Below are 25,621 nucleotides of genomic sequence, written 5' to 3'. Positions count from 1 at the left end.
ACAAAAATGGGCAATGTATTTTAGCCTTATACTATCTCAAAATACCCACTTTGTATTCTGCACTTTGGCATGACATCATTCTCTTTTTCAGTGTATTTCAATACGCTACATTGCAATGTGTTGCTTTTTTCCCCTCCCTGCCTTTTTTTTTAACTCTTTAATATATTTTCTTTCATTTACACCCTGCCTTTCTTCCCCAGTGGGGCCTCAAAGTGCCTGACATCACTCTCCTCTCCGCCATTTTATTAACACAACAACCTTGTGAGGTAGATTAGGCTGAGAGTGTGCGATTGGCCCAAGGTCACCGGGCCACTTTCCTTCCACACTGCAAGGAGCGCTACTCAGAACCCAACAGGCTGCTATTTGTCGCACTGTGGCAGAGCAAAGCGCCGGAGAAGAGCGAGGCGCTCCCATTATAAACCGAACAGGCGTTTCATAAGAGCCAGGGGAGCGTCCTTTTTATGGCATCACGTGGCTAGCCCTCGGGGGATTCCGACCCTCCTCCTCTTTCTCCCGCTTCGGGTCCATTACAGGGCTAGGAATAACATCTCGCGTCCCCCCCACCCCAACCCGGGCTATTTTACAAGGCCACGGGCCAGAGTTAATTTCGGGGCGGGGCATAGGGGCTGATCCCGGAGTCCGGCTTGGACGAAGGGCGAAAACGCAAGGGAGGTTTTGCCTTGGATTTGCTGCTCCCTGAAATGCACCTTTCCCCCAGCCAAATCCTCAAAACTCAACAATAAGCCCCCGTGCAGAGTTCTGAGAATCCAGATGGGGGGAATGCGCACCTAGAGAGGGGCAAACCCAAGGCGAAGCCTCCCGTGCGTTTTCGCCCAGCCCCTCTAACGGAGGAGACTCGGCGCCCGCCCGTCAACCTGCTCAGCGGCCTGGAGCAGCCCCGCCCCCCTCGCCCTGGGACGGCGACAAGGCTCGCCTGCGCTGCCCCGGACCGGGTTGCCAATGCCGCCCGCCCCGAGCAAGCAACCCGCCGCCTCCTCCTCCTCTTCCCAGCAGCCCAACAGAGGAGCCAGACGGGGGGGGGGGAAAGAGGGAAAAGAGCCTGACCGACGTGCGGGCTTCCTCAGCGCTCGCTGCACACTCCACGCTCCTCTTCTTCTCTCCCCCCCGCTCCGGGAGAGTCCCCGATTGGGCAGCAGACCCTCCCCCCTTTCGCCTCAGGCCGCTCCACACCTCGCCACTGGCGCGTGGGGCGCGGCCGGGCGCCATCCCTCCCCTCCCCCCCCACTCTCCGTAGCCACCAGCCAAAGGGAACGGAAAGCCGTCCAGATCCTAGCGAGGCCCAGCCACGGGAGCCCGCCTCCCGACGCAGGCGGAAAGCTCCGTTAGCGAGCGCCGCCGGCGAGGTGGCCGGGCTGCACTTACCGTCGGCTGCGCGCTCTTCCCGCCCTGCCCTGCCCTGCCCGGGCTCCTCCTGGCGGCCACCGCCCTCGCCTGCCCCGGGGAATCCGCCCGCGCCCCGCTCGGCTCCCTCCGCCTCAGGCCGGTTTCGCAAGATGGCTGCGCTTCCGGGAGAGACCATCGTAGGGCGGGAGAGGGAGAGAGAGAGGCGCGCCGACGGAGGCGGGCGGGCGCTCGCGTCGGGGAGAGCCCCCCCCATCCTTTGCTTCCGAATGAGCGCGCCCGCCGCCCCTCTCAGCCCCCCTCCCGGCCAGGGCGCTGGAAAACGACGCGGGCAGGGGGGTTCCGCCTCGAGCCGCCCTCCAAAATAAAGCCTTTCGGTCTTGGCGTCGCCCCCCTTCCTTCGGCCCGGAATGGACTGCTCCAACCGCTCCTTCCCCCTCGCCTCCTCACGGCCGCGCGGCTCCGGCCCCGAGATGGTGATGGCGAGCGCGGTGCTGGGTCCCGGGGCGGCGCGGCTCCTCTTCTACCCGACGCTCCTGTACACGCTGGTGCGGGAGCGGCTGCCCGGCTCGGCCCGGCCGTGGTTCAGCCGCATCGACCGCGCTGTGCTCCTGGGAGCGCTGCCTTTGCGGGGAAGGTGCCGCCAGGTAACCGGGTGGCTCCAGGAGGACGCGCCCGAAGCCCGCCGACCCATCCGTCCGAACCCACGGGGCGCTGTTCCTGGGTCGTTTGGGGCCAGTTGTGCACGGGAGGCTTTGCCCTGCGTTTGCCGCTCGATAGATGCACCGTCTCCCCATCCGAAGTCTCCAAAAACTGCAGGGGGGCTTGTTGTCGAGGTTTGAGAATTCGGATGGGGAAAAGGTGCGTCTATTGAGCGGCAAATGCAAGGCAAAACCTCCTCTGCGTAAATGGCCTTTCATGGCAGCTGATGGGGGGGAAACCACGAATATGGAATTGCTGGTAGTAGATACTCAGGTGCTGCATCTCCCTTGTGTCTTTAAGCAGCCGCTTGATTCGCAAACTTTCAATGGGGGAAAAGTTCTCCTGGTAGGGAGAGAAACTTCGCTGGTTAACTTGTGTGGCAGATTGTTCCTTCAGCGCACCCACGCCCTAAAAAAGTTGACGCTCCTGGAGTTATTTTGTGAATAAGGTCCTAGCCCCAGAGTCACCGTGTGGCTGGAAAGAGGGTTGCTGATGCCTGCTTCCTAAGGAGAGAATGCGGAGAGTGAATCCAACATGATTTCACACCATGAATCTGAGTTTGTGTGATAGATAATTTATTTGCGGCACTTAGCCAGTCAAAACATGATAAAACGAAAAGAGTTTGTGTGTGTTTTTTCCACCCAAGGCCAGGGCTCTTCTGTAACTACACCTGCTTGAGGTACCCTATTTTTCATTGTTAGGCAGAGTAGTTTGAGTCGTGATACTAAAACAGATTCCAGGATTAAGCTTTCTTGAGCACTAATTCAAATTACACACTGCTTGTCCTTGGTGCAAAATGTACCACGGTAAAATGATGTGTGGTAGCTGTACTACTGTGGGAATAAATTAACTGCCGTGCTGCTGATAGTACAGCTTGTGTTGTAACCTGAAATACTATACTTATGTGTTCCATATATTCTTTGATTTGACACTATAATGCTAGTGATTTTGGAAATGATGCTAATCATAAATATATAAGTAACATTTCTTTTTGTGAAGAAAAATACATGCCGTGTAAAAAGGAAGAAAACCTTGTAATTAAAAATCAGAGAATGCTTGTCTCTCTCCCTGCCATCCCAATTTTTTCCCCGCCCTCCTCCTGTTAGCCTACTGTAAGGAATTTATAGCCTGAATGTAACAAATGGGGGAGTAGGGCTCGATAGTCAAACATGGTATGTTGAGTTGACTCGTCTTCCTGCAGTTGGTAGAAGAGGAGAATGTTCGAGGTGTGGTCACCATGAATGAAGAATATGAGACTCGCTTCCTGTGCTGCTCTCCCCAGGTAAATTCATTCTGTTGTAAAAAGAGGAGGTACCTGGTAGAAAGCTACTTCTAGAGCTGAAGGGAATATTTAAATGTAAGTACAGAACACAGCCTGTTCAGATAGGAATGAATATAAAATAGTTTACTTCCAAGCAAACATGCATATATGTTAATCTCACTACATTCAGTTGAGTTTATTCCCAGGCTAGTGTGCATCACTGCAGCCTGAACGGGTGATGTTATCCTTTTCCCTTTAATCTGTCTAAAGTCATCCTTTCAACTCTCCTGTATTATTCTAAATTAGTGAATCTTAGTTGCATATTTCTGTCTACCCAATAAAATAATGGCTTTCTCCTCTAAGGCTTTACAGATGATTCTGTGTTTTCTGGGTTAACTGCAGGAGTGGGAGGCAATGGGTGTAGAATGCCTGCGCCTTAGCACTGTGGACCTGATGGGAGTCCCCTCATTAGAAAATCTGCACAAAGGTGTCCAGTTTGTACTGAAGCATCGCGAACTTGGAAACAGTGTTTATGTGCACTGCAAAGCTGGCCGCTTTCGTAGTGCCACTATGGTTGCAGCATATTTAATTCAGGTAAGAAGGGCTTCTGTGGGTGATGTCTGGACAGCATAAATTGCTGCTTTCAAGAATGGGATGATGTACAAACCTTCATGGGAAAGCTATTCTGCTCCCATCATCAGTGATGGGTGGAATCCTGCTATGGCCCTTGATTTTAATACTTATTGGCAGAGAAAATGAGAACAGATAACACATTCCCAATCCTTCCTTGCAGGAGTGAAGGAGAAATTATTAAGTAAAGAAGCTGTTCCCACTGAGAACTATACCTAGATAAGTCCAAGGCGGATCTCAGTTGAGAGGCTGTCGCAACTGGCAGGGAACAAGTGGGATTCATCACATGAATGAGAGGAGGAAAAACTATCAACTTCCTTTTCTCATTAGCAGCTTTCCCTCTGGGTCACTTAAGCAATGTTAATTTCCATCTCAGTAGATAATTTTTTCCCCATTTATACGTTTTCCAATTTTATAGCTGCACCAGTGGACTCCTCAAGAAGCAATAGACACCATTGCTAAGATCCGGCCTCATGTCATCATCCGCCAGAAACAGGTACAGTTACTGGAGGACTTTCATAGGAGCGTAACTGTTTGAACTCCTGCAGAAGGATGGCAAGGACTACCAAAGACAGAGCATGGGCTGGCAAGTGGACAAAAAAGTTCACCGCGGATACAGCAAGGAGAGCAAAAGCCTCCAGAGTATACACAGGATCCTTCTCAGAATTCATCTGATTGCTAATATACTGTTGATTATAAACAGAATACGATTGTCTTATCTACCAATCAATTATCTTTCCACATCATTGGAACACGAGAGACCTAATAGCTCTTAGACTTATTATTGTATTTTACCTCTCTCTGCCTGGGTGCAGATTTGTGTGACCATTCTTGCCCGTGCTTCCTTCACAAATACAAGGATAAAGCCACACTGTTGTCCCAGTAGATACCTTTATTCAGACTTGCAATCAAGAGACTGACAGCATCCACAAGTAGCTCTGACACTATTCCTCTGTATAACATGCTCTTTTGCATAAGCCACAGTAAGAGGATGAGCCCTCTAGTAGCCAGGCAGGGGGATCTCAGTTGGCATATTGGCATCAAGGAAAGCTTTTTCTTTTCCTGCTGGGTGGTAATATACTGAGGAATAGTGGTCTCATTGACTCGTAGTAGAACCAAGTCAACAGCAGTGTTTAAGTAGCTCTAGCTAAACAGTTCTTCTACAGCCCAAGTGAGAGAGGGACCTTCACAAGAAACCACTTATCTGGCAGTTGCAGCTGAGGGACTTTATACCTTTACAGTTGTCTGCAGAACCTGCAACACGAAACTCCAGATGACTGTAGAAAGAGTTCATCTATATTGTACAGGGCTTGCTGGTGATAAAGGGTGTACATCTAAGAAGCCTCTTAACTATGTGGCTTTGAGACACAAAAAGCTGAACATCAGGGGATCACAGTGATAGCAGTACTCCAGTTAGGACCCAGATTGTGGCAAATTAAGTCTTTGGCAGCAGCAGCTGACAAAGGAAGAACTTCTCGAAAGTACTGTGATCTGCCTTAGGGAGCAGGAGCTAGGGTATCTAGGCATCTCTGAGCTGCTTCAAGGAATGTCTCCATTGATCGGGTCTGGAGATGTTCTTCCCTCAGGCCAGCACAAACTGCAAATTGGTAAGCAGCACTTTGAGACCACTGGTATCAGTTACCACAGAAGTGGCTGGATTGAGTTTGAAGGTGCTGGCATCCCCTTTCTTGTAGCGATCCCGGAAGATATAGATGTTACCATTACAACTAGCAATTTTCCAAAGGGAGGGTACTGAACTCCAGGCATCTGGCAGACAGAGCCGGGTAAAGCTATCCAGCAGAGGGTTATAACACATGAGTGAGTCCCCCTCTGCCACTATGAACACCAAGTCCTTGTGCACAGCGGCATGCATGTGCCCTGCAAAGGGTAACACATAGGGCTTCACATAGCATTTCTCTGTGTTAGTGTCATAGCACTGGATAAGCCGAGAGGGCTTGGTAAAGAAGTCAAGGTCATTCTCTTCCCCACCCAACAAATAAATAAAGCCATTGAGATTCACACCTGCAGCTCCAGAAACGGCTACTTCCAGCTGACTAGTCTCTGTCCAAACATTGTCTCTTACTCTGTAGTATATGATGGCATTAGAGAGAATGTCCTGCAGGGTCTTGCCACCCAGTGAATAGATTGCATCCTTACTGGGCACGGAGACCAGTGTGTGCTGGAGCCTGTCACGGGGCAGGGGAGCACACCATTCCCAGTCTACTGTAGTGTTGTTGCATTTCCACATGCGTCGTGGAATAGAGCCTCCAACGACATACAGATCACTGCCATGCTTGCAGGCTGCAGTGATTTGGTGGCACAAGCTGTTCTGACCGCTAACACTGATGGAGTCATCATCACCACAGTGCAGAGACACAGCGAGCGAATGTGTGCGCGATGACTCTTTTCCAATCAGGTAGATATGAACGTTTTCTCCAATCTCCTAAGGAATAAAAGGTATTTTCATCAACCTCACATGGGTCTTCTGCAGAGAAATTCAACAATCAGGTGATTACTTGTAGAAAATAAACTTTGACACCTTTGTTGCAGAGGGAACACCCGCAAGCTGCAAAGCTGTATCTAAATATGTAGGAAACTCAGCTGACTTGAGACTGAATCCTCATCAGACTAATTGCCATTGACTAGATGTCTCTAACACCCAAGGAAAGCTTCCCAAGTTTTCAACTGTGGCAACACATTTCTGTTCAACACAGTGATCACAGTTAAGCATGTGTGAGAGATAGAACAGTGAACTGTACTTAACCATGTACCTTTAAACTTGATCGCAGTATTTCTGAGAAACCTGAACGTTCTTCTTTATTGAAGTTGATCCAGGTTTCAATGGCAGCAGTTGGATTCTGGGAACATGGAACCCCATCTGTATGTTTACAAAGACAAGAAGTTGTCAAATAACTTAGGTAGGGCTAGCACTCCCTTCAGATATACCATGTGATTTGTTAAATGTCAGGAGCTCTTGCGTGTTACGATTCCTGTTCTAGAGATGACCTGTGACTTTGTCACTAGCCATAGGACCAGACCCCAATTTCTCTCCCTGCAATTAGAATTAAAACAGACATTAGGTAGACGTTCATTGTGCCTTAGTCCGGGAGAGGGTTTTATACTTTGTAGAGGCTGACTAAGGACAAAGTTTGAGAACTGTTGTAACATTTTACTGACTTGGGTGGTGTGGTGATTAGCATATCAGACTAGGATCTAGGAGAACCAGGTTTGAATCCCCACTCTCATCCCCATGGAAGCTTGCTGTGTAATCTTGAGCCACTCAAATACTTCCAGTCTAACACACATTGAAAAGATTTAAGGGCCCTTCCTAAGAAAATTTCCATTAATTTTCCCTTCATACTGCAGAACTCTCCTTTGGTGAAAATCACTGCCCCCTCTTAAGGCACCTTATATGCCACTTAAGTCATTGAAATGTGTGGTTGGATAAAGGATGGTGTCTCCAACAGTTTAAGAAACTCACCTCCCTTTGCTAGTTGCAAACACCTTCAGTATATTTTTAGAGACAATTTACAAAAAAATTCATCAAGTGTACCCAATCTTGACATTTTTAAGCTGCTCAGGAATGGTAGAAACTATTATTAAAGTAATATAATGACAGAAGTCCAAGCAGGGCAGATGCACTACTGGATATCATTCAAGCAGTCACCTTGCTGGCATTCAGGACAGTAGGCCTGTACTTCTATGGGAGTGTGTGCTGTTAGAGGTTGATCCCATTACTAATAATAAGATCAGCCACTGCCGAAAGCAGTCAAAGTTAATAGGGATTTCAGTTCTGAAACTGGGTTTGTGGGCCAGGCAACACACACCAAACACAGCTGAGCATTTTAAAATGCTTGTCCTGAAACTTGCTTATTTTTCACTGAGTTTTGCCAAATTTTGCATGCTGGTACTGACTGTGACTTAAATAGGAATTCTTCATTCTATGTGCATCATGCGTCTATTTCAGATTTTCAAAGTCTGTCTCAATAAAATTCTTAACCTAAGAATAGAATTAAAAATCCAAAAACATTAACCCAGGTGGTGTTTGATTGGTGGTGAAAAGGGCTGTTAAGTCACAGCCGACTTATGGTGATCCCATAGGGTTTTCAAGGCAAGAGATGTTCAAAGATGGTTTGCCATTGTCTGCCTCTGTGTAGCAACCCTGGACTTCCTTGCTTGTCTCCCATCCAGTTACCAACCAGAGCCAACCTGCTTAGCTCCCGAGATCTAACAACATTGGGCTAGCATGAGCTATCCAGGTCAGGGTGGTGTTTGATTAGAGCTGTCTAATTTACATTATAGGAGCCCCGTGGCGTAGAGTGGTAAGCTGCAGTACTGCAGTCAAAAGCTCTGCTCACAACTTGAGTTCGATCCCGACAGAAGTCGGTTTCAGGTAGCCGGCTCAAAGTTAACTCAGCGTTCCATCCTTTTGAGGTTGGTAAAATGAGTACCCAGCCTGCTGGGGGTAAAGGGAAGATGACTGGGGAAGGCACTGGCAAACCACCCTGTAAACAAAGTCTGCTTAGTAAACATTGGGATGTGACGTCACCCCATGGGTCAGGAATGACCCGGTGCTTGCACAGGGGACCTTTACCTTAATTTACATTATAGACTCCTATTAAGACTATTTATTTAGCTAATTCCATGTGACAAATAGCATCACGGTGGTCTGGGCTGGAACGTATCTTGCCCCTCCAACAAGAGCAAAAAGTAATTTTCAGGAACTTGGTTCCCTCCTACCCCATTCTGGAGAAAGGAAAAGCAGTCAGATAGGTTATTTCTTTCATATTCTGCCCTTCCTCCAGCAGGGCCTCTGACTCACAGGCAAACTCATGTCCATGCTTCTGACAGCTCATCTGAACAGGCCTCTCCCCACTTCCTGCTCAGTTTCCTGGGCTCAAAAAACCTGCTCCCCCTGGGATGAACTGTTATTTTGGTCCTGACAATGCCTCAGTTGTAAGAAAGTTTAAGACATGTGTCATGTGAATGTTCCCTCAGCCAGCTAAGAATTTATAATGGGGCTTAACATGGGTGAGTCCAGATAGCAGCCTAATTAAAATAGTGTACAGCCAGGGACCAGAGTGACATTCTCAGCCAGGCATCTAGTTCAGAGAAATCAGTTGGAGAGGCCTGAGTTGCTGTCTCATAGACAGTGGGGGGAGGGGACTCCTGCTAAGATTAATAAACTAGTACCGGTAAGCAAGAGAGGTATTACAAAAGGCTGATGAGCTTGGCCCTCCCTGTAATTTAAACACTGAGGCTTTTCATACCCCCTCCCCAAAATGCATAAAAATCTATCCTAGCCAAACCACAACAATGCATTTTTGACACATTTATATAGGCTTAGCTAAGTTTAAAGAAGTTTCCAAACTTTCCTACAGGCATTGTTATAATACTGAAATCTATCAGTCCTATGGATCTGTTTCTCTAATGGCAGCACATTCTCTCAGGCCAAAGAGCTATCGTTTAGTAATTTGAAATTCCTAATTATGGCCTGCTGAATGGAGCTCCCCAAAGCTGCAATATAGATCCTAAATATCCTGAAGAGCACAGAGGACTTCCTGCAGTCTAAGGAAGAGTCAGAAATTCAAAGTCTCAGGAGATAAGAATAGGTTAGGAGCCAATACATTAAATTTCCTATAGCAGAAAGTTGCTGCTTGTCCTGAAAATTGTCTCTTGGAGGCAGTCAAGGAGATGATTTTGCCTAATGTCCCTCCGCACTGCAGCACCTTGTACTGTTATACGCTGAGAGGATTTCTGGGACAAGTAACAGGCTACTGGGGGAAAGTGGGTAAAGACACACTCCAACTAATTCTGCAAGCTTTTCAGCTCAATCCACCCATTAATCTTAAAAATCTAAAGTAATAATTTTGCCCCTTAAGACCTAAAGAAAGTAAAGCTTTTCATAAGAGAATTTTTTATTTTTAACTCCACAGACTCATCACTTAGAGATGAGAGATTAATAAGCTCAAAAACCTTTCTCTGCCTTTAATTGAAAATATAATATCTGATTCTACACTGCTTCTAAAATACGTAGACTGATGAAATCTCTGCTTATCTTTTCACATGTTAACTTTAGCTTATGTTTCACATTTAAAATATACGGCTGTTCTCAGTAATTGCTCTACCAACCTGTAAGAATATCTGTCAAGAGACGGAGTGGAAGGTGTAGAAACTCCTCTGTTTCCTGAAGCTGTGATAAGTATGACTTGGCACAATGTTTGGCAGCAGTGTAGAGCTCCACATCACTGTGCTGATCAGCTAGCCACATAATCTGCAGACAGTTCCTCACTTGTACTGTTCGAGCCAAGAAACGGGAACACTCCTCAAATAGTGCAGTTAGCTGGTACATATCGGCCACCTCATAAGTCTCTTGCAAATCTTCTGCCCTTAGCTTTACAGTTCCATGATAAATATAGTCTACCAGCAGCTGAAATACGCTCTCGCTAACATCTTGTAACTCAATCACCCGGTTATGAGCCTCCTTCAGATTGGAAGTGAACATAGAACGAAAGAAGCAACTCTGAGCTGAGAGGACTAGCCGGTGCAGCTGGAATTCTTTGCCTTCTACAGAGATGGTGACATCTGCAAAAAGCTCATCCTCTAGGCATAGCTTCATAATTCCCTGGGCAACACGGCCTGAGTGAGAACGGTCAGTGAAAGTGTAATTCAAAAAGTAGTTCTCTGCAGAGGAACTTCCTGTTTCCTCTGTTGATGAACCTCCAGTCTCCTCCCAAGAGTCCATGTTGTTGCCTAGATCTGATCTCCAATCTGAAAAACAGCAGCCATAGAAAATTCTTTTATCACAGACTTGTGCTGCACGTGTCTGACAACTAAGGCTAACAAGTAAGAAGCTTACATAGTTAAATCTGAAAAGCGGCATGGACCAGGTCAGAAAGACATCTGTATCCTATCATGTGCATCTCAGTGCGTACTACTGGGCTCTTGCCAATCTCTTGCAACAAAACACTTTAGAATCAACTATGTGTGATATACTGTGCCTTATTTATAAAACTTAAGAAATTGCTGGACTTCATGCACAATGGAGAATACTAGACATACATTCTAATTTAAGTCAATAGAAGGCAGCTGGTCTGAAGACGCATTTCTTAATTGAAGCGTTTTGTATGTCTTGTGTGCTTTTTCAAAATGCCAGGAGGTGTGAAAGAACCCCCCCCCCCATTGGTTTGATTCAAAATACTGTACCAAACCTCCAGAGGCTCTAAATCATTAAGGTAGTTGTGGTGTTTTGATATTTAACTGTCTGGTGTGGTTATGATTTAATGTGTGGTTTTATATGTATGTTGCTGAAGTTCAAAAGTGCAAGGCACTAGAGTAAGAAAGCGGGGCTGGATGAGTGACTGAAATGTGTTATGACTGGGTGGTGGGGGCAGAGTTGACTGGTTTGTAGATAAAGTTTGTTCAGTGTATATGGGAAGAGAGAGTAAAGAGGGAGTGAGATGCTGTGGAGAGTGAGAGAAATCTTAGCCTAAGTGGCAAGTGAGGGAAATAAGCCTTGATGGCTAGGTCTATTTAAGGAACTTTAGATAAAGAAGAACTGTTCCTATCTGAAACTATTATGCTTAATTCAGAATCCATTATACTGTTTTACTTCTAAATTAACTTTATGTTTAAGGAAAAAACTGTTTAGAGTGAAGGATCCCCTTTTACCTCAGAGCTACTCCTACATGCTGACTGTACTCATTCTACCAAATATAACTAAGCTGTCCTGTTTTTTGTGTCCAACTAAGAATTCTAAGGCAAGAGCCTTTGGTGGCAGCAAAAATGGGTAGGAAACGCTAAGGGAGGCAAGGTGGTGTTACATATAAGGGGTCTCAAAAAGAGCGAAACGTTACAGTAGTAAATACAGGAAAATGGCAAGAGCTGCTTCATACATCACAGCCACAATCCAGTGCAGTTAACTGCTATCCTAAAAACACTATACTGGCAGTAAAGTCCATTGAACAGACTTGAATAGGATTTTGAGACATGCTTATGACTGTACTGTAAATGACTTCAAGCCTATATACTATGGGTTTACACACAAACCATTATGGAAGGCATAAAAGCTGTGTTGATATTCGCAGAGGGGCGCTTGTTGCTGGCTGGGCTACCTGTCATGTATTTATACAACAGCTCTAAAAATACGCTCATCCTCCACAGCGCAGCACGGAATGGCTTCAAACAGTGGACGACTGAAAGACAGACAGAAAGGGGAGACGATATTGCTGAATATTGCGCGGGCGGGGGGGAGGGGGAAGCAGGCTAAGCGACAGTCCATAGTTTTTAAAAGCTACCAGGTACGAACAATCCAGGGACGGTACCTGGAAACATCTGACTGCGACAGGTTGGTGGATGCATCTTCCCTAAATCTGAGCGGCGGGGCTTGCGCTCACAGACACGAGGGCGAACGGAACGCGGCTCCCCTTTCAGCTCAAGTTTATGTGGAGTCAGGCGCGCCTAAAGCCACTAGCGCCAACTGGATGAAGCCAGCCTCTCTGCACAGGCTCTGCCCGGAGCCCCTAGGCGCGCGGCCTGAGACTCCCGCTTTGAAGGCGCGTGGGGAACCCGGCCCTCCCGGGGTGGGTGGGTAAAAAACAACCTTTCCCGCCCCCTCAAGGCGCCCGGGGGACGGAGGGAAGCGGCCCGGTCTCAGTGGACGCCGGCTCTTACTTGCGGCTCCTCCCTTCATCCCTCCGGCTCGGAACTTCACACCGAGAACGGCTCAGGGGGGACACCAGACAGGGCTGCACTTTTTCCCCCGGCTCTAGTCTGTGTTCCCGGAAGCTGCTCCTGACGGTCACCCGGTTCACGTGCTCGCTCCTCATTTCCGGATCATTTTGGCACTTCGTGCGCGCGGATTGGCTGAGCCGAGCGGGCGCCGACGGAGCTGGCCGTGTAACTGCCGCTCTTTGTCGAGCCAATGGGAGAGAGACGGGGAGCTCAATGACGCGCATGCGCCTAATGAGCCCAGGTGTGTCCTTGTGAGAGTCAAAGCTCGAGTTTGGTGTCCCGGCCCAGCAGGATGCTGGCGGCTGCGCTGGGGCTGGCCCGCGGTGGGGTAAGAGGTGAGCCTGTGGACGGTCTGTTTCTGTTAGTTGAAGTAAATGTTCGCTGAGGGGCGGTTGTATCAGTTACGACTACTTGGGGTCTTCTTCAAAGGTCAGATCGTTTCTTCTTCGAAAGGCATTGTGGGAATTGTAGTTGTGTGAGGGAAGACAAAGGTTTCTAACGGAATTCTCAACAACGTCAAAAACTACAGTTCCCAGAATTCTTCGGGGGAAGTCCCGTACCTCTGTAAAACGGGTGTAAAAGATACGGTTATGTTCTTAATTCTGTTGGCAGCGTCTCTTGACATGTTAACTTTGCGCCTCCGTTTTAGGATTTCTTCTCTCCCCCCCCCCCCCCGGTTTTCTGCGCCTGGTTAGTTCTTGTTTAAACTCCTGATCCTAATTAGGGCACTTCCACACAGCCCAAATAATGCACTTTCGATCCACTTTGAAGGTGGATTTTACTGTGTGAACTGGAAAAATCCACTTGTGAACGATCGTTAAGGTGCAGTGAAAGTGGATTGAAAGTACATTATTTGGGCTGTGCGAAAGTGCCCGCAGTAAATGCTCAAAACGCATTTCCTCCATAAACGTTTGATGATGAGGTTGTTGTTGTTTTAATCCATTTTTTAGTGTTGATTCAGAATCCAGTGTTTTCTTCTTCAGAGGGAGCTACTTGATATGTTTAAAAGGTTTCTCCGTGGGAAAATTATATATATAGGAAGCACTAAGCAGCCTGAACACTAGTATTCTAAGGCCCTTTTAGAACATGTATTCTGATTCAGGGCTTCACTTCACATATGTCACCACAAAATAGTTCTTGAAACCTCTGCACAGATAAAAATTCTCTATGACTGCATACATGATTTTCACATTATTTTCCATGTGGAAGTTATATATAAAATTTCCACATGGAAATTCATGTGAAAATCATGCATGCAGTCATAGAGAATTCTGATCTTTGCAAATGTCACCACTCACCACAAAATAGTTCTTGAAACATCTGTGAAGTGAAGCCCTGAATCAGAATAAGTGTTCCAAAAGGGCCTTACAATACTAGTGTTGAGGCTGCTTAGTGGTTCTACTGACAAAAATTGTTCGGTGGGAAGAGACTTTGTGGATCATCAGCTTCAAAGAGTGACTGAAGAACATCTTGGCTACAGTGTTTCTCGTGGGCTGCTTGAATACCATTGTGGTATGGTCCTGACGCATCTATGTGAAGTGCCTACTCAACCTAGAATAGTTCCAGTTGTAACTACAGTGCTATCCTCATTTTTATTCAGTAGTACCATTGGTCTCAATGGGGCTTGTCTTCAAATAAGTGTTCAAATGATTGTGGCAAGTTGTTATGCAAGTTGTTTGTGTTGTGCGCGTGTGGTACCTTTTTATTTAAAAAACATTGTTGTACTTTTGTGGCATTATTGTAGTGAAGATGAGCATCTTTCTCGGATGATACATGTGACTATAAAATACAGGTAATGTTATAACTCTTTTCTTTTTTAATAGTTGCTGGGCGCCCAGCAATGCTACTGCAAGCTCGATTTGAAGGGAAATCTACAGCTGAGACACAGCGTAAGTCTCACGTGATTAAGTTTGACCTGTTCATCTTTTATAGTGCGAAATAACACCTTTGTTAGGTTCCACCTTGCCTAGAACTTGGACTCCATCAATCAGTTCTCCGAATCTGATATTTAGAAGGATGTGTGCAAGGTACTCCACCTCATTGTTAACTCTTATGTTTATGAGAACTGAGTCTAGCCCACAAGATGTCCCCCTACCCTGACACAGCTGATCCGGCCACCTGGATCCATGCCACAGTAATATCGAGGCTAGACTACTTTAGTGCACTCTACATAGGTCTTCCCTTTTAGTTAATTCAGAGGCTCTAGTTGGCGCATAACGCTGCAGTTCTTTTATTATCAGGAGCAAGGTGGAGCATGCATAGTACTTCCATTCTGTGGTCACTTCACTGGCTGACTCAGTTACAGGGCTCAATAAGGTATTGACTATTACATACAAAGCCCTTCATGGCCTTGGTCCCTCATATCTGCAGGACCACCTCTCTCCCTGTTCCACCATGAAAGCTTCACTTATCTGAGCCTTCTGCAGGTGCCACCCTGCAAATGGACAAAATCAACAGTTGCCCCAGCACTAGCATTCTCTGCTGCACCCCACCCCTTACAGAAAACCATCCTGATGAGGTTAGGAAGGTTCCCACCTTCCTGGCTTTCTGCAAACTGCAAAACTGAATTATTCAGAAGGCCCTTTTTACACTAGTAATTAGGGCTTTGCAATAACGTAACTGATTTACAGTGCAATCCTGAGAGGAATGTGGGCACCGGGCTTAGGAGGCAACCCGGCAGCATTGCCTCCTAAGGAGGTTTTGGCCTGGCCAAAACCTCTGCCCAGTGCCAAAACTCTGTGCAACCTCCATAGGGTTGCACGGATCTCGGTAAAAATAAAAGGGAGCATAATGGCGGCCCCATCCGGCGCCATTACACCCCAGGAACGCCTCCCGGGGCGCTGCCATGGCCTGTGCTGGCGTCCGGATGCAGACAGGCGGCTCTGGCGGTGTCCGGCCACCAATGCCGGCGTGCGCTTTCTGGGCCCCGGCGCTGTGGGCTCTTGCCCCAGCGGAGACCGTCGACTGCCTCCAAAGGCTTTTTGGAGCGGCCGCCAGCGCATCTTAGGAATGTGCTGTTAGAAAGATGCTTTGGTAAAGAGAGAGGATCTCTGGACAATACTGTGCATAGTCTGTACTGTCTGTTGCTATAGGTATGCTGCCACTACGTAATTTCTGCATCATTTAACATGTTATGATTAAATGCTTATGTTTCAGAATTCTGCTTGTTTTCAGATTTCTGTAAACCAAGCTCTGTTGCATTGTTCATTGGATGTTCCATCTTGTTGATTGTATTGATTTACACTGTGTAATCTGCCTTTAGTCTCAGTGAGAAAGGGGGACTATAAATAATGTAAATATTTATAAAAAATTTAGCAGTTCCCAAAGTTTGAGACTATAGTTATTATCTGTGACGCTTAATGTTTTCCAGACTTAGCTGTTTATCACTAATTAGGTGCACCATACCCTACTGTAGATTTTAAATATTTATAATTCCATTACTGACATAATGCTTGTCCAGTATAGACAAAAGAACTCCGCAAAAGAACTAATAATATAGTATGTATGGTCTGTCCAAGCATATCAACAAACACCTTGTGAGGTAGGTGAGGCTGAGAGAGCTCTAAGAGAACTGCGGTTAGCCCAAGGTCACCCAGCTGGCTTCATGTGGAAGAGTCGGGAAACCAACCCTGTTCACCAGATTAGTGTCTGCCGCTCATGTGGAGGAGTGGGGAATCAAACCCAGTTCTCCAGATTAGAGTCCACCACTCCTAGCCACTACACGACGCTGGCTGAAGGACCACTTCTCCCTGCATGGTCCTGTGTGGCAACTTGGTTCTTCCCAGCAAGGTCTATTATCAGTGCCCCTGTTGCTCGAGGCATGGTCTGGCACAGTCTGGGCTCAGGCTCTTTCCTTGGTTGCCCTGTGCCTCTACAACCAGCTCATGGAAGAGGTTGGAGGGCTTCTGTCCTCCTGGTTTTCAGCAATGCTGAAAGACAGTTATCCTGGAGAACTTTGGGGCAGCCTGGGTAAATGGGGAGTGTTCTGTTGGTGAGGTGTAAGGTATTTTTAGTTGGGTTTGTAATATCTTTTTATATCTGTTCTTTTAATGCTTATTGTTTTATCAAATTGTTTTTATATTGTTGTTAGCCACCTTGCATTTTGGGATGCCTGGGAAAATGGTGGGCATATAAATATTTTAATTACATAAATAGGCAGCAAGCAGAACTTTACCACTTCTATGATTCCATGGTGAATTGGTCAGGTTAAAATCTGCTTACATTTGGGCAGATATAGGCAATCAGCTGTCCATATAATTGTATGCTGCCTATGGAAAATTACCACTTGGTAAAGGATCATCTGTATTTATCCTAAGTTTGGCTCTATAGGGTGGTTAGGCATTGATATGAGGGCAAAAACACTGAAAGGATTGGGGTTGTTTTCCTAGTCTTTGATCTTTCACATCCTCTTGGAGTTTTTGCCTTAACCAGGTATTGCTTTTCCTGACCATGTTCACTCATCCTGAACTAATCTGTGTCTGATGGCCATTGGAACGATATTGAGCTTGCTGGAGCTGAGACCTGATGATGGCTTTTTTTCTGTAGCTTATCAAATAATGAAATTGGTAACTTTCTTTTCAGCCACTGTTAGACCGAAGGATGAAGTGACACAAAAGCAGCTTTATGCCTTTGGAGAATATGTGGCTGAAATCCTGCCCAAGTATGTTCAGCAAGCCCAAGTAGGTACCATGGTTTATTGGAATTGGGGGGGGGGTGTTTTCAGGGATTCTGCTCCTTATGAATATATGTGCGAGGAAGATCTGGAAAGCTGGAAGCCAGCTGAAAGCTCCCTGATTCGCCATTCTGCAGGCTAATGTTTATTTATTTAGACCTTTTATATTAATCTTGAACATATTGATTTGGAAATAGTTCTGTTGATTTGTGTAGGACTTGCTTCCAAGTTAAATCTACGTTAAGATTGCACCTTTTGATGCAGTGGAGCCATTCAACATCTTACTATTTTTTTCTCTACCAGGTAACGTGTTTCAACGAGCTGGAAATTTTAATTCATCCAGATGGGATCATTCCAGTTCTGACCTTTCTAAAAGACCACACAAATGCCCAGTTCACGTCCTTAGCTGATCTGACAGCAGTCGATGTTCCAACTCGACCAAACCGCTTTGAGGTAAAAGCTGCTACAAAGAGGATTCTGAGGTGCAGAGTCTTCTGAGGAAAAAAATGGAGCCTCACATGGCTAAACAGAACTTTGGGATTGTCATCTAGGTGGCTATGCTGGCCAGTGGCCTCAACAATAAATTTAAATGTCATCTAGGTGGCTAGACCTCTTGTTGCTGACAGCCATGACTTCATGCCTGGTGAGTTACGGCTTCTGGATGATCGTATCCCTTGGCTGTTATGATAGACATACTTTATGTAGACAGTAAGATGATAGGCATACTTTATGCATCTTTATGTAATGCAATGGTTGTTGAAACATTAAACACTGTGTGAGGTTAGTGACATTTGTCTTGAGGAAGTGTTGTTGCTTAAACTACTTTTAAAAAGCTGCCTAGGAAATCAGCTTTCATTTTTTTCCGAAAAGATGTTTTAAGGAGGTAAGCCGACAAATCAAACTTTGAAGTTTGCTTATTTCTCATCTTGAAAGCAAGCATGACAGAAATCCAAGGGACAAATTTAGATAATTATTTTGGAATGGTGCTAGAAGAGCTTTCCTGCTGCTGGTTTCTCCGTTCTAAAAGATGTGTTGAGATGAGGCATGTCATTGGTAAGAAAGAAAGCTTAAGGATGAAGGTTATGACACATTTTGAAACTGGTTTTGCTATTAAAACCCTTTCTCCCCCCCTTTTAAAGGGGCTTGGGTCCAATGAAGTGTTTCTGGGAGTGGAAGGATTTTTGCCCATGGACTGTGACTTTCTTGCCTCTCCCCTCAATCCCAAATGCCTCCCAGTCCTATTCCTGGGAGTCCCTGCCTCCCAGGAGCAGCATCGGGGGCGGGGCATATTTTTCTGCAGCAGACAGGGCGAAGCAAGTAAGTTGAGCTCTGCCTTGTGCCAACAGAAACGTTCTGCTGGATTCAAGCCATGCATCCTATTGTATCTTTTAAAAAGTGGCCATGCCACAGTCCCACTGGAACACACTTTACAATTTTGTTTTGTAATAGAAGACTTTATCTTAGAATGTAATATCATTGCTTCTTAACTTTCTCTCTCAGCTGGTTTACAATCTCCTGTCTCTGCGTTTCAACTCCCGGATTCGTGTAAAAACCTACACTGATGAACTGACACCTGTTGATTCGGCAGTCCCAGTGCATCAAGCAGCCAATTGGTATGAACGAGAGGTGAGCACTAAGGGCAGTGACATTTAGGAAGAAGGGAAAGGGTTGGTTTCTGTTCCAGTAAGGGAGGGAGAGCACATCATTGCAGTTAAGGTTATGAAAAGCACTGTGGCTTGGAGCTGGAAGCAGTGTTTGCAGGGCTTTCTGTATACAAAGCACAATCCACATCATAGCTTTTATTAGATCCAAGTAAAATGACACAAAACTGTGTGCAAGCTTTTGAGTTCTCCAGAATTCTTCCTCAGGTGACATATTAATTTTTTTTAAGATGTGCTGAATGCTGGCAGGCAAGTTGGACATACATGGGTGCCTTTAGTGTCAGGTTGCACCCTAGTTTCTCTGACAAGAAAAAAATAGTCTCTTTCCATTGGAATTACATAAGAAAGGCCATACTGGATCAGACCAAGGCCCATCAAGTCCAGCAGTCTGTTCATACAGTGGCCAACCAGGTGCCTCTAGGAAGCCACAATGACTGCAGCAGCACCATCCTGCCTGTGTTCCAAAGCACCTAATATAATAGGCATGCTCCTCTGATACTAGAAGAGTTGGTTTTTATATGTCAACTTTCTTTACCACTTAAGGAAGAAAGGCCAGCAGTCTTCCTTGTTTCTTTCTGACACCAAACAAGATTCACGGATCCCTTGTGAGGTGAGAGCGAAGGAATTACTTGATAGTCATGATATTAATAGTTTTGGAGATAAATTTAAGGTGATGCACAAGGTGTAAAGTTAAAGTCCAACTGGGTAGTTATACCTCAGGTTGTGGGTAGATTTCCATATGCACAGTTTCTTGCTAGTTCTTTCTCTTTCACTTGACACATTCCTCTCTTCTCAGGAATTTATCCACAACACAGAGTTAAAACTTCAGCATTATTTGACTATGTCTCATGCATCATCTTAAATTTATATCCAAAATGGGTAATATTATGACTTCCATGCTTTCTTTCGTTTTGATTGATTCTAATAAATGTGGATTGTGGTTTGTTTTTTGGATTTTGATTTTGGACCAACTTTTTGTCTGTATAGCCATTCCTTATTTATTGAGCTTGTTTTGTTCTCACAGGTTTCTGGGAATTGCTAACTTCTCAGTTTTTAAGACTTGTGTACTTGTTGGCAGCGTATCTGAGAAATAATTTGTGTTCTCGGTATATGGGTTAATTTCTCAGAATACTGTTTGTGTATTTGAGATATCTCTCGTATTAATATAAATGAAAGCAGTAACTTTGGAATGAGGGGGGGGATTTCTTCTTCATGAGTGATGTGAGGTAAATGAAAGAAGACAGACATTCTGAAGACTAAAAGCCGATACTTTGAAATCTCACCCCCTGAGTTACATGTTCAAAATACATAGTGCAGGCTCAAGTTAAAACGCCTAGTTCTCTAAACAACCTGAAGGATACTATGCATGATTGCCACATCCTTGACTTGAAATTGCCCATACACAGCTGCAATCTCCTTTCCCTGTTGTTTACCCTGTTTGCCAGACCATAAACCTTATCATTCTGAAGTGGGGAAGGGGGTTATCTAGCAGAGAGGGTTTATTCTGTAAACAGATTTTTCCTCCAAATTACTCTTCCGAGAGTTCCTTATCAGGGCTCCGTGTCATGGAAGTGTAATTTCTCAATCTCTTAAACTGAAATTGGGATTCTTCTAGTTGACTTGAAAACTACTTTGGTTTATATACATCTCAGAAAGATTTTGGCATAGGTCCATCCTTAGGGTGGAGGAACTTCCTCATTCCAAACGAGCTTCCTGCAACTTTGGTGGTACTTCTGTTGGAGGAAGGCTTCAGCCTTTGCTCAGTGGAGTGGTAGGGTAGTGGTTGGATCCACCCACGTTTCTAAATTACTACGTTTTCTGCTGAATGTGGCAGAATCTGTCACATGTTTGGCTAATGCTTCCAAAACAGTCAACTTTCTCCCCACCTCCTTTATCCTTGCAACAACCCTGTGAGGTGGGTTAGGCTGAGACAGTGCCTGGCCCAAAGTTACCAACTGAACTTCTAGGCAGACCAGGGATTTAATCTCAGATCTTCCCTAGTCTAACCACTACTTTGACTCTTACCCCATATCCCATCTTTCTAGACCCTCTGTGATAGCAGAAAATCCTTATTTTGTCATTATTTCGACTTTTGATCTATTACTGTTGTTGCTTGGGAACCCCCTTTCAAGAAAAACTGGGGGAATATCTGCATTTTTAGAAGAATGCTGGGGAAGGACTGTTGCGATTGTGGACCCTGGAAGCCATGGAAACTATTTATTTTCACACGAGAGGGTGCAATAAAATGCGCCAGGGAGAGCCAGGTAACAGGACTGGGTTCCACTGGAGATAGCCCATTTGTATTAAATGCCAAATGGAGGAGATTGATGCCAGTCATAAAAAACCTGATCAGGGGTAGGTAGATGAGGGCTGCATGACAGATAACCTGATTGAGGGGAGAGCTTGGAGTATCTCCCATGAGGGGCAAGATTCCTAACTCTGGATTGGGGGGAGAGGTGTTCACCAAAGCAGGAAGAGAGTTTAAAAGATGGAATCTTCCTTTGTTCTTGGGTTCAAATACTTTGCCCAGATGCTGTGACCTGCAGGAACCCAAACTCCTCTGCAAAGGGTCAGGAAGGAGTTTGAGGATGTCTTTGCTCCATCTAAGTTAATTGTCTTGTATTGTCTTAGCTAGACTCGTGTTCTTTTTTTCTTTCCTTAGATCTGAATCTGCTAGGCCAGACAGGTATTTTCTGTGTACGTGCTCTAGTTTAATCTTTAGTAATAGTTTATTTCCTGTATAAGAAAGCAGACTGTGATTCAAATCCTACTCACACGCCGAAGACCGCTCTTACATGCTAAGGATGTGCAGGCACGGGGGGAACTAAAGTAATTGGAAGCTCTGCCCTTTGTAGTTGCTTAGGAGCAGCCTTACCAGACTCCCCCAAAGCACTGGTTACATGATAGGCTGGGTTTTATATCTTGAAGTAGTGGCACAAAAGAGGAACGTGCTTTTACATGCAGGCAAACATGCAACATGCACATGAGAACACACAGATCCAGGGCAGGTTTGTGAGAAGGACTACTTCAGGATAGATATTCAGCCTAGTGATCAAGGTATTCCACTAAATATCTGGCATTTGTTGATTCCCCTCACTAACTTGCCTATCAGTTGCCTCTTCTCCTCCCACCTAGCAAAGGGTGCTTGATGTATCATATTGGAGATGTTGGAGGCCATATTGTAAAAATCAGCCTAACAAGCTACTCACTTATTAAAGATGGTCTTTAAAGATGTTTTAACCTTCTACCTTTCTGATTCCCACACCTCTAGATCTGGGATATGTTTGGAGTATTCTTTGCTAATCACCCTGACCTAAGACGAATCCTCACAGACTACGGGTTTGAGGGCCACCCATTCCGAAAAGACTTCCCACTTTCTGGATATGTGGAGGTAAGCACTTGTAAAAGCTGGACTGGGTTACATAGTCCTTATATTGTATTTATTCATATGAAAAAAATCCATGTACAAATTACATACATGTACAGAAATAATATTACTGTCCATAATACGTCCCACCTTTCCTCATGGCTCAAGGTGTATAATTTGTGTATAATTTTTGGGGGGGTCTTCTTCCTGTTTGGGTCAATACAGTAGCTTTGTGTATACCATTTTCCCCCATATCTATAACATGATTGCTATGAATTCAGTGCATGCATTTTCCAGAGCTTCCGTGTAAGATCTAAGGGGCTCAAGAAGTCCACATGTTGGGGCACTGTGCCAAAATCAAACAAGGAATCCTCAAGGGTCTTCAACCAAATTTGCGTTTGCACATTCACCAGTAGGGGTGTGCATTTGGCTTTGCTAAACCAAAACATTTGAATCTGAAAAAGCAAAAAATTCAGCATTTTTTGGGCTTTTTCAGGATTGGCAGCTACTGTTAAAGGCGTCTACAGAGGCAAAAAAAGGCTCCTACTGAAGCCTACAGGGAATCTTTCTGGGGCTCTGGGGGTGTTTTTTAGGTAGAGGCACCACATTTTCAGCATAACTGCTGGTGACTCTCCTTACAAGAACCCCTGAGTTTGGCAAAGATTGGGTTAGGAGGTCCACTTTTATGGGCCCTATTTTTTCCTCCATTTGGGGGCCAACACAAATGGACCCCTTGACCCAATCTTTACCAAACTCGGGGGTTCTTGTAAGGAGAGTCACCAGCAGTTATGCTGAAAATTTGGTGCCTCTACCTTACAAAACGCCACCCAGAGCCTCGGAAAAATTCCCCATAGAGTATAATGGAGCTGAAAATTTTCGGGATTCCCGAAAAACCCAGACACCCCGCCCCAGTGCCAGTATGTGGAATTTGGTATTTTTCAGGAATCCCCAAAATATTTATGTCTAATATGCCAGAATCTGAAAAATACCAAAACATTTTTGTGTGTGCACACCCCTTGTCACCACCTCCATCCATGGTGAAATGCTGAACTATGCCCAGAGGGGCCTAATGAAGAAAGGGGGTTAGCGTGGGCACAGTGACTATTTAAAAAACTACGGGTATTTATCAAGACCAACCGGCAGGCTTACACAGATGTACTGAGGATTTAAAATTAGTTTTCAGTTTATTTTTGCAGTAAACACCAATCTTTACATTCACTTCAGGTGAGGTATGATGACGAGGTGAAGCGGGTGGTGGCTGAGCCTGTGGAGCTGGCTCAGGAGTTCCGTAAGTTTGATCTGAACAGTCCCTGGGAGACTTTTCCTGCCTACCGTCAGCCTCCTGAAACCTTGAAGATAGAAGCAGGAGAGAAGAAAGAAGAAGTCAAATAGCAGCAGGAAGGCTGGGAACATTTCCGTGTTGCTGCCTTCCTCTTTGGTCGAATGAAATATTTATATCTAATAAAAGAAATTTGGTGTGAGGCTTTTTTTTTGTCAGATTGGTTTTTAAGCATGTGTAAGGTGAATTGGAACTGATTTTTCCAGAGCAAACCCCCAGCGGACTGGCTTTGAAGAGGAGCTTCAGGGTTCAAAGTAATGATGTGCGCAAGAGAGGAACAGCAAAGGTAACAAAGAAACGAGTACAAGAAAATGAGCCACAGGAGACTGATTGACTTGGTCTCTGTTCAGGAAATTAAAAAAGGCCTCTAGGTAAAATGTAGAGAAATGAGGTCTTCCCATGTTCTGTGACCCTTAACTGCTTATAGGGGTCAAAGGCTGCTGCGGGCACTAACTAAGCCATACTTTTTCAGTTTTGGTGAGAGGTTTCATCCTGGAATCACTGGCTGGAGAGCTATGGCTCTGCATATATGTTAAGTAACATTTCCTAGCTTTGTGGTGCATCCCTCAAACAACTGACTGTTGGGGTTGTGTTTGCACATCAAAATAGACTATAGGTGGCCCGGCAGCCCCCTGTTGAAGAGTTAGAAGAAGAGTTGTTTTTTATATGCCGACTTCTACTACTTAAGGGAGAATCAAACCGGTTTACAATCACCTTCTCTTCCCCTCCCCACAACAGACACCCTGTGAGATAGGTGGGGCTGAGAGAGTGTGACTAGCCCAAGGTCATCCAGCTGGCTTCATGTGTAGGAGTGGGGAAACAAATCCAGTTCACCAGATTAGCCACTGCCGCTCATGTGGAGGATCAGGGAATCAAACCCGGTTTGATCAGAGTCCACCGCTCTTAACCACCACACCACACTGGCTCTCTGGTGGCACTAGGCCTTCAGTGTTTCTGTGTCCTGTTGGAAAACACTGCCCTTTATATGTTACAAGAGTCCCTTCCCATTTGCAAACTTGTCTTTGCTATATACTGAAATGAATTGGATCATTATGCACTGCTTTTTCTTCTAACCTCAATGAATGTTGTAATCAAGAAGGCAGCTGCTTAAATGTGGATCACAATGAGTAGCTGTGGATTTGGCTTTCTAATCACCCATTTGTCCTGAGCAAATGCCACTGAATTGGACCTTAGATGTGATAAACAGAAATGACACAGTCCCTGGGCTGTTAACACCGAGGATAGAGTGTGATGAAAGAAGCTGAACTTGTAGTTGAAGAGTGCTACAAGCAATGGATTTAATTTGAAAAATGGAAGATGCTTCTCTTTCCGCAGGCTTTAGCCCCGGGCAATGAATGGAGTCCAGGTGTTTAAGTCTGACTGCATTTAACTTGCACTGTTGAGCCTTCTAGCAAAAGTTACTGGCATTTCCTTTGCTACCGTTGCGATTTTTAGTATACGAGATGCTGAAGCAAGCACACATTTTCTTCGCAACACCAGCAGTTCCTTGTGGGATTATTAGGAGCCATTACATGTTACTCCAAAATTGGGTGCCGTGCTTGGGAGCAGCTGGACAGATGGGGAGATAATTAGGCCACAGGGTGCTTTGAGCTTTGTGTTTGAGGCAGCGGGTAGGCATATAGACATACGACACTGCCTCATACTCTGCCAAATCACGTCTTTCTATCCCAGTATTGCCTAACTGGCAGACATTTTTTGCAGTCCTGCTTCCTATAGTTATACTGGGGAGCAAGCAAACTGTAGTTCAGAGATTCTTTAAGTACATATTTAGCTATGACGTATGTAAACACTTTGTTTTCATAGACAAAAGCATAGGCTTATGTACGTTGTCCCGAATGACATGGATTTGCATATATTTACACCAATTTTGAAT

At 45.3% G+C, this 25,621-nt stretch overlaps 3 protein-coding genes across 3 annotated transcripts; 2 read left to right on the top strand and 1 right to left on the bottom strand.

The window, feature by feature from the left end:
- The first annotated feature begins 1,835 nt into the window (after positions 1-1,835).
- PTPMT1 (protein tyrosine phosphatase mitochondrial 1) lies at positions 1,836-4,531 on the top strand. Its single transcript, XM_056850783.1, has 4 exons — positions 1,836-2,009; positions 3,266-3,346; positions 3,728-3,919; positions 4,374-4,531. Exons 1-4 carry the CDS (start codon positions 1,836-1,838, stop codon positions 4,491-4,493), a joined length of 567 nt encoding a protein of 188 aa, XP_056706761.1. The 3' UTR covers positions 4,494-4,531.
- A 307-nt stretch (positions 4,532-4,838) lies between these two features.
- Positions 4,839-12,676, bottom strand: KBTBD4 (kelch repeat and BTB domain containing 4). The gene is made up of 4 exons (XM_056850771.1): positions 12,629-12,676; positions 10,088-10,726; positions 6,727-6,833; positions 4,839-6,398 (listed from the first exon to the last, which is right to left on the bottom strand). Exons 1-4 carry the CDS (start codon positions 12,645-12,647, stop codon positions 5,538-5,540), a joined length of 1,626 nt encoding a protein of 541 aa, XP_056706749.1. The 5' UTR covers positions 12,648-12,676; the 3' UTR covers positions 4,839-5,537.
- Positions 12,677-12,952: 276 nt separating this feature from the next.
- Positions 12,953-23,849, top strand: NDUFS3 (NADH:ubiquinone oxidoreductase core subunit S3). Its single transcript, XM_056851278.1, has 7 exons — positions 12,953-13,023; positions 14,512-14,577; positions 17,270-17,367; positions 17,664-17,813; positions 18,861-18,986; positions 22,293-22,412; positions 23,613-23,849. The coding sequence occupies exons 1-7, from the start codon at positions 12,981-12,983 to the stop codon at positions 23,778-23,780; spliced, it is 771 nt and encodes a 256-aa protein (XP_056707256.1). The 5' UTR covers positions 12,953-12,980; the 3' UTR covers positions 23,781-23,849.
- The last annotated feature ends 1,772 nt before the right edge of the window (positions 23,850-25,621 follow it).

Source organism: Euleptes europaea, chromosome 6, assembly GCF_029931775.1.
Source record: "Euleptes europaea isolate rEulEur1 chromosome 6, rEulEur1.hap1, whole genome shotgun sequence".
Taxonomy (NCBI): Eukaryota; Metazoa; Chordata; class Lepidosauria; order Squamata; family Sphaerodactylidae; genus Euleptes; species Euleptes europaea.
This window is presented reverse-complemented; position numbering and strand designations above follow the sequence as displayed.

What these genes read in the sequence shown, in the direction of transcription:
- PTPMT1 (XM_056850783.1), top strand. Translation starts at nt 1,836, where the DNA reads ATGGTGATGGCGAGCGCGGTGCTGGGTCCCGGGGCGGCGCGGCTCCTC. An exon ending in TGCGGGGAAGGTGCCGCCAG is followed by an intron (nt 2,010 to 3,265) that starts GTAACCGGGTGG and finishes GTCTTCCTGCAG; the next exon opens with TTGGTAGAAGAGGAGAATGT. An exon ending in TCCTGTGCTGCTCTCCCCAG is followed by an intron (nt 3,347 to 3,727) that starts GTAAATTCATTC and finishes GGTTAACTGCAG; the next exon opens with GAGTGGGAGGCAATGGGTGT.
- KBTBD4 (XM_056850771.1), bottom strand. An exon ending in CTTGACAGATATTCTTACAG is followed by an intron (nt 6,834 to 10,087) that starts GTTGGTAGAGCA and finishes GTAAACATACAG; the next exon opens with ATGGGGTTCCATGTTCCCAG. An exon ending in TACTGCGATCAAGTTTAAAG is followed by an intron (nt 6,399 to 6,726) that starts GTACATGGTTAA and finishes TTTATTCCTTAG; the next exon opens with GAGATTGGAGAAAACGTTCA.
- NDUFS3 (XM_056851278.1), top strand. Translation starts at nt 12,981, where the DNA reads ATGCTGGCGGCTGCGCTGGGGCTGGCCCGCGGTGGGGTAAGAG. An exon ending in CCAATTGGTATGAACGAGAG is followed by an intron (nt 18,987 to 22,292) that starts GTGAGCACTAAG and finishes CCACACCTCTAG; the next exon opens with ATCTGGGATATGTTTGGAGT. An exon ending in CACTTTCTGGATATGTGGAG is followed by an intron (nt 22,413 to 23,612) that starts GTAAGCACTTGT and finishes CATTCACTTCAG; the next exon opens with GTGAGGTATGATGACGAGGT.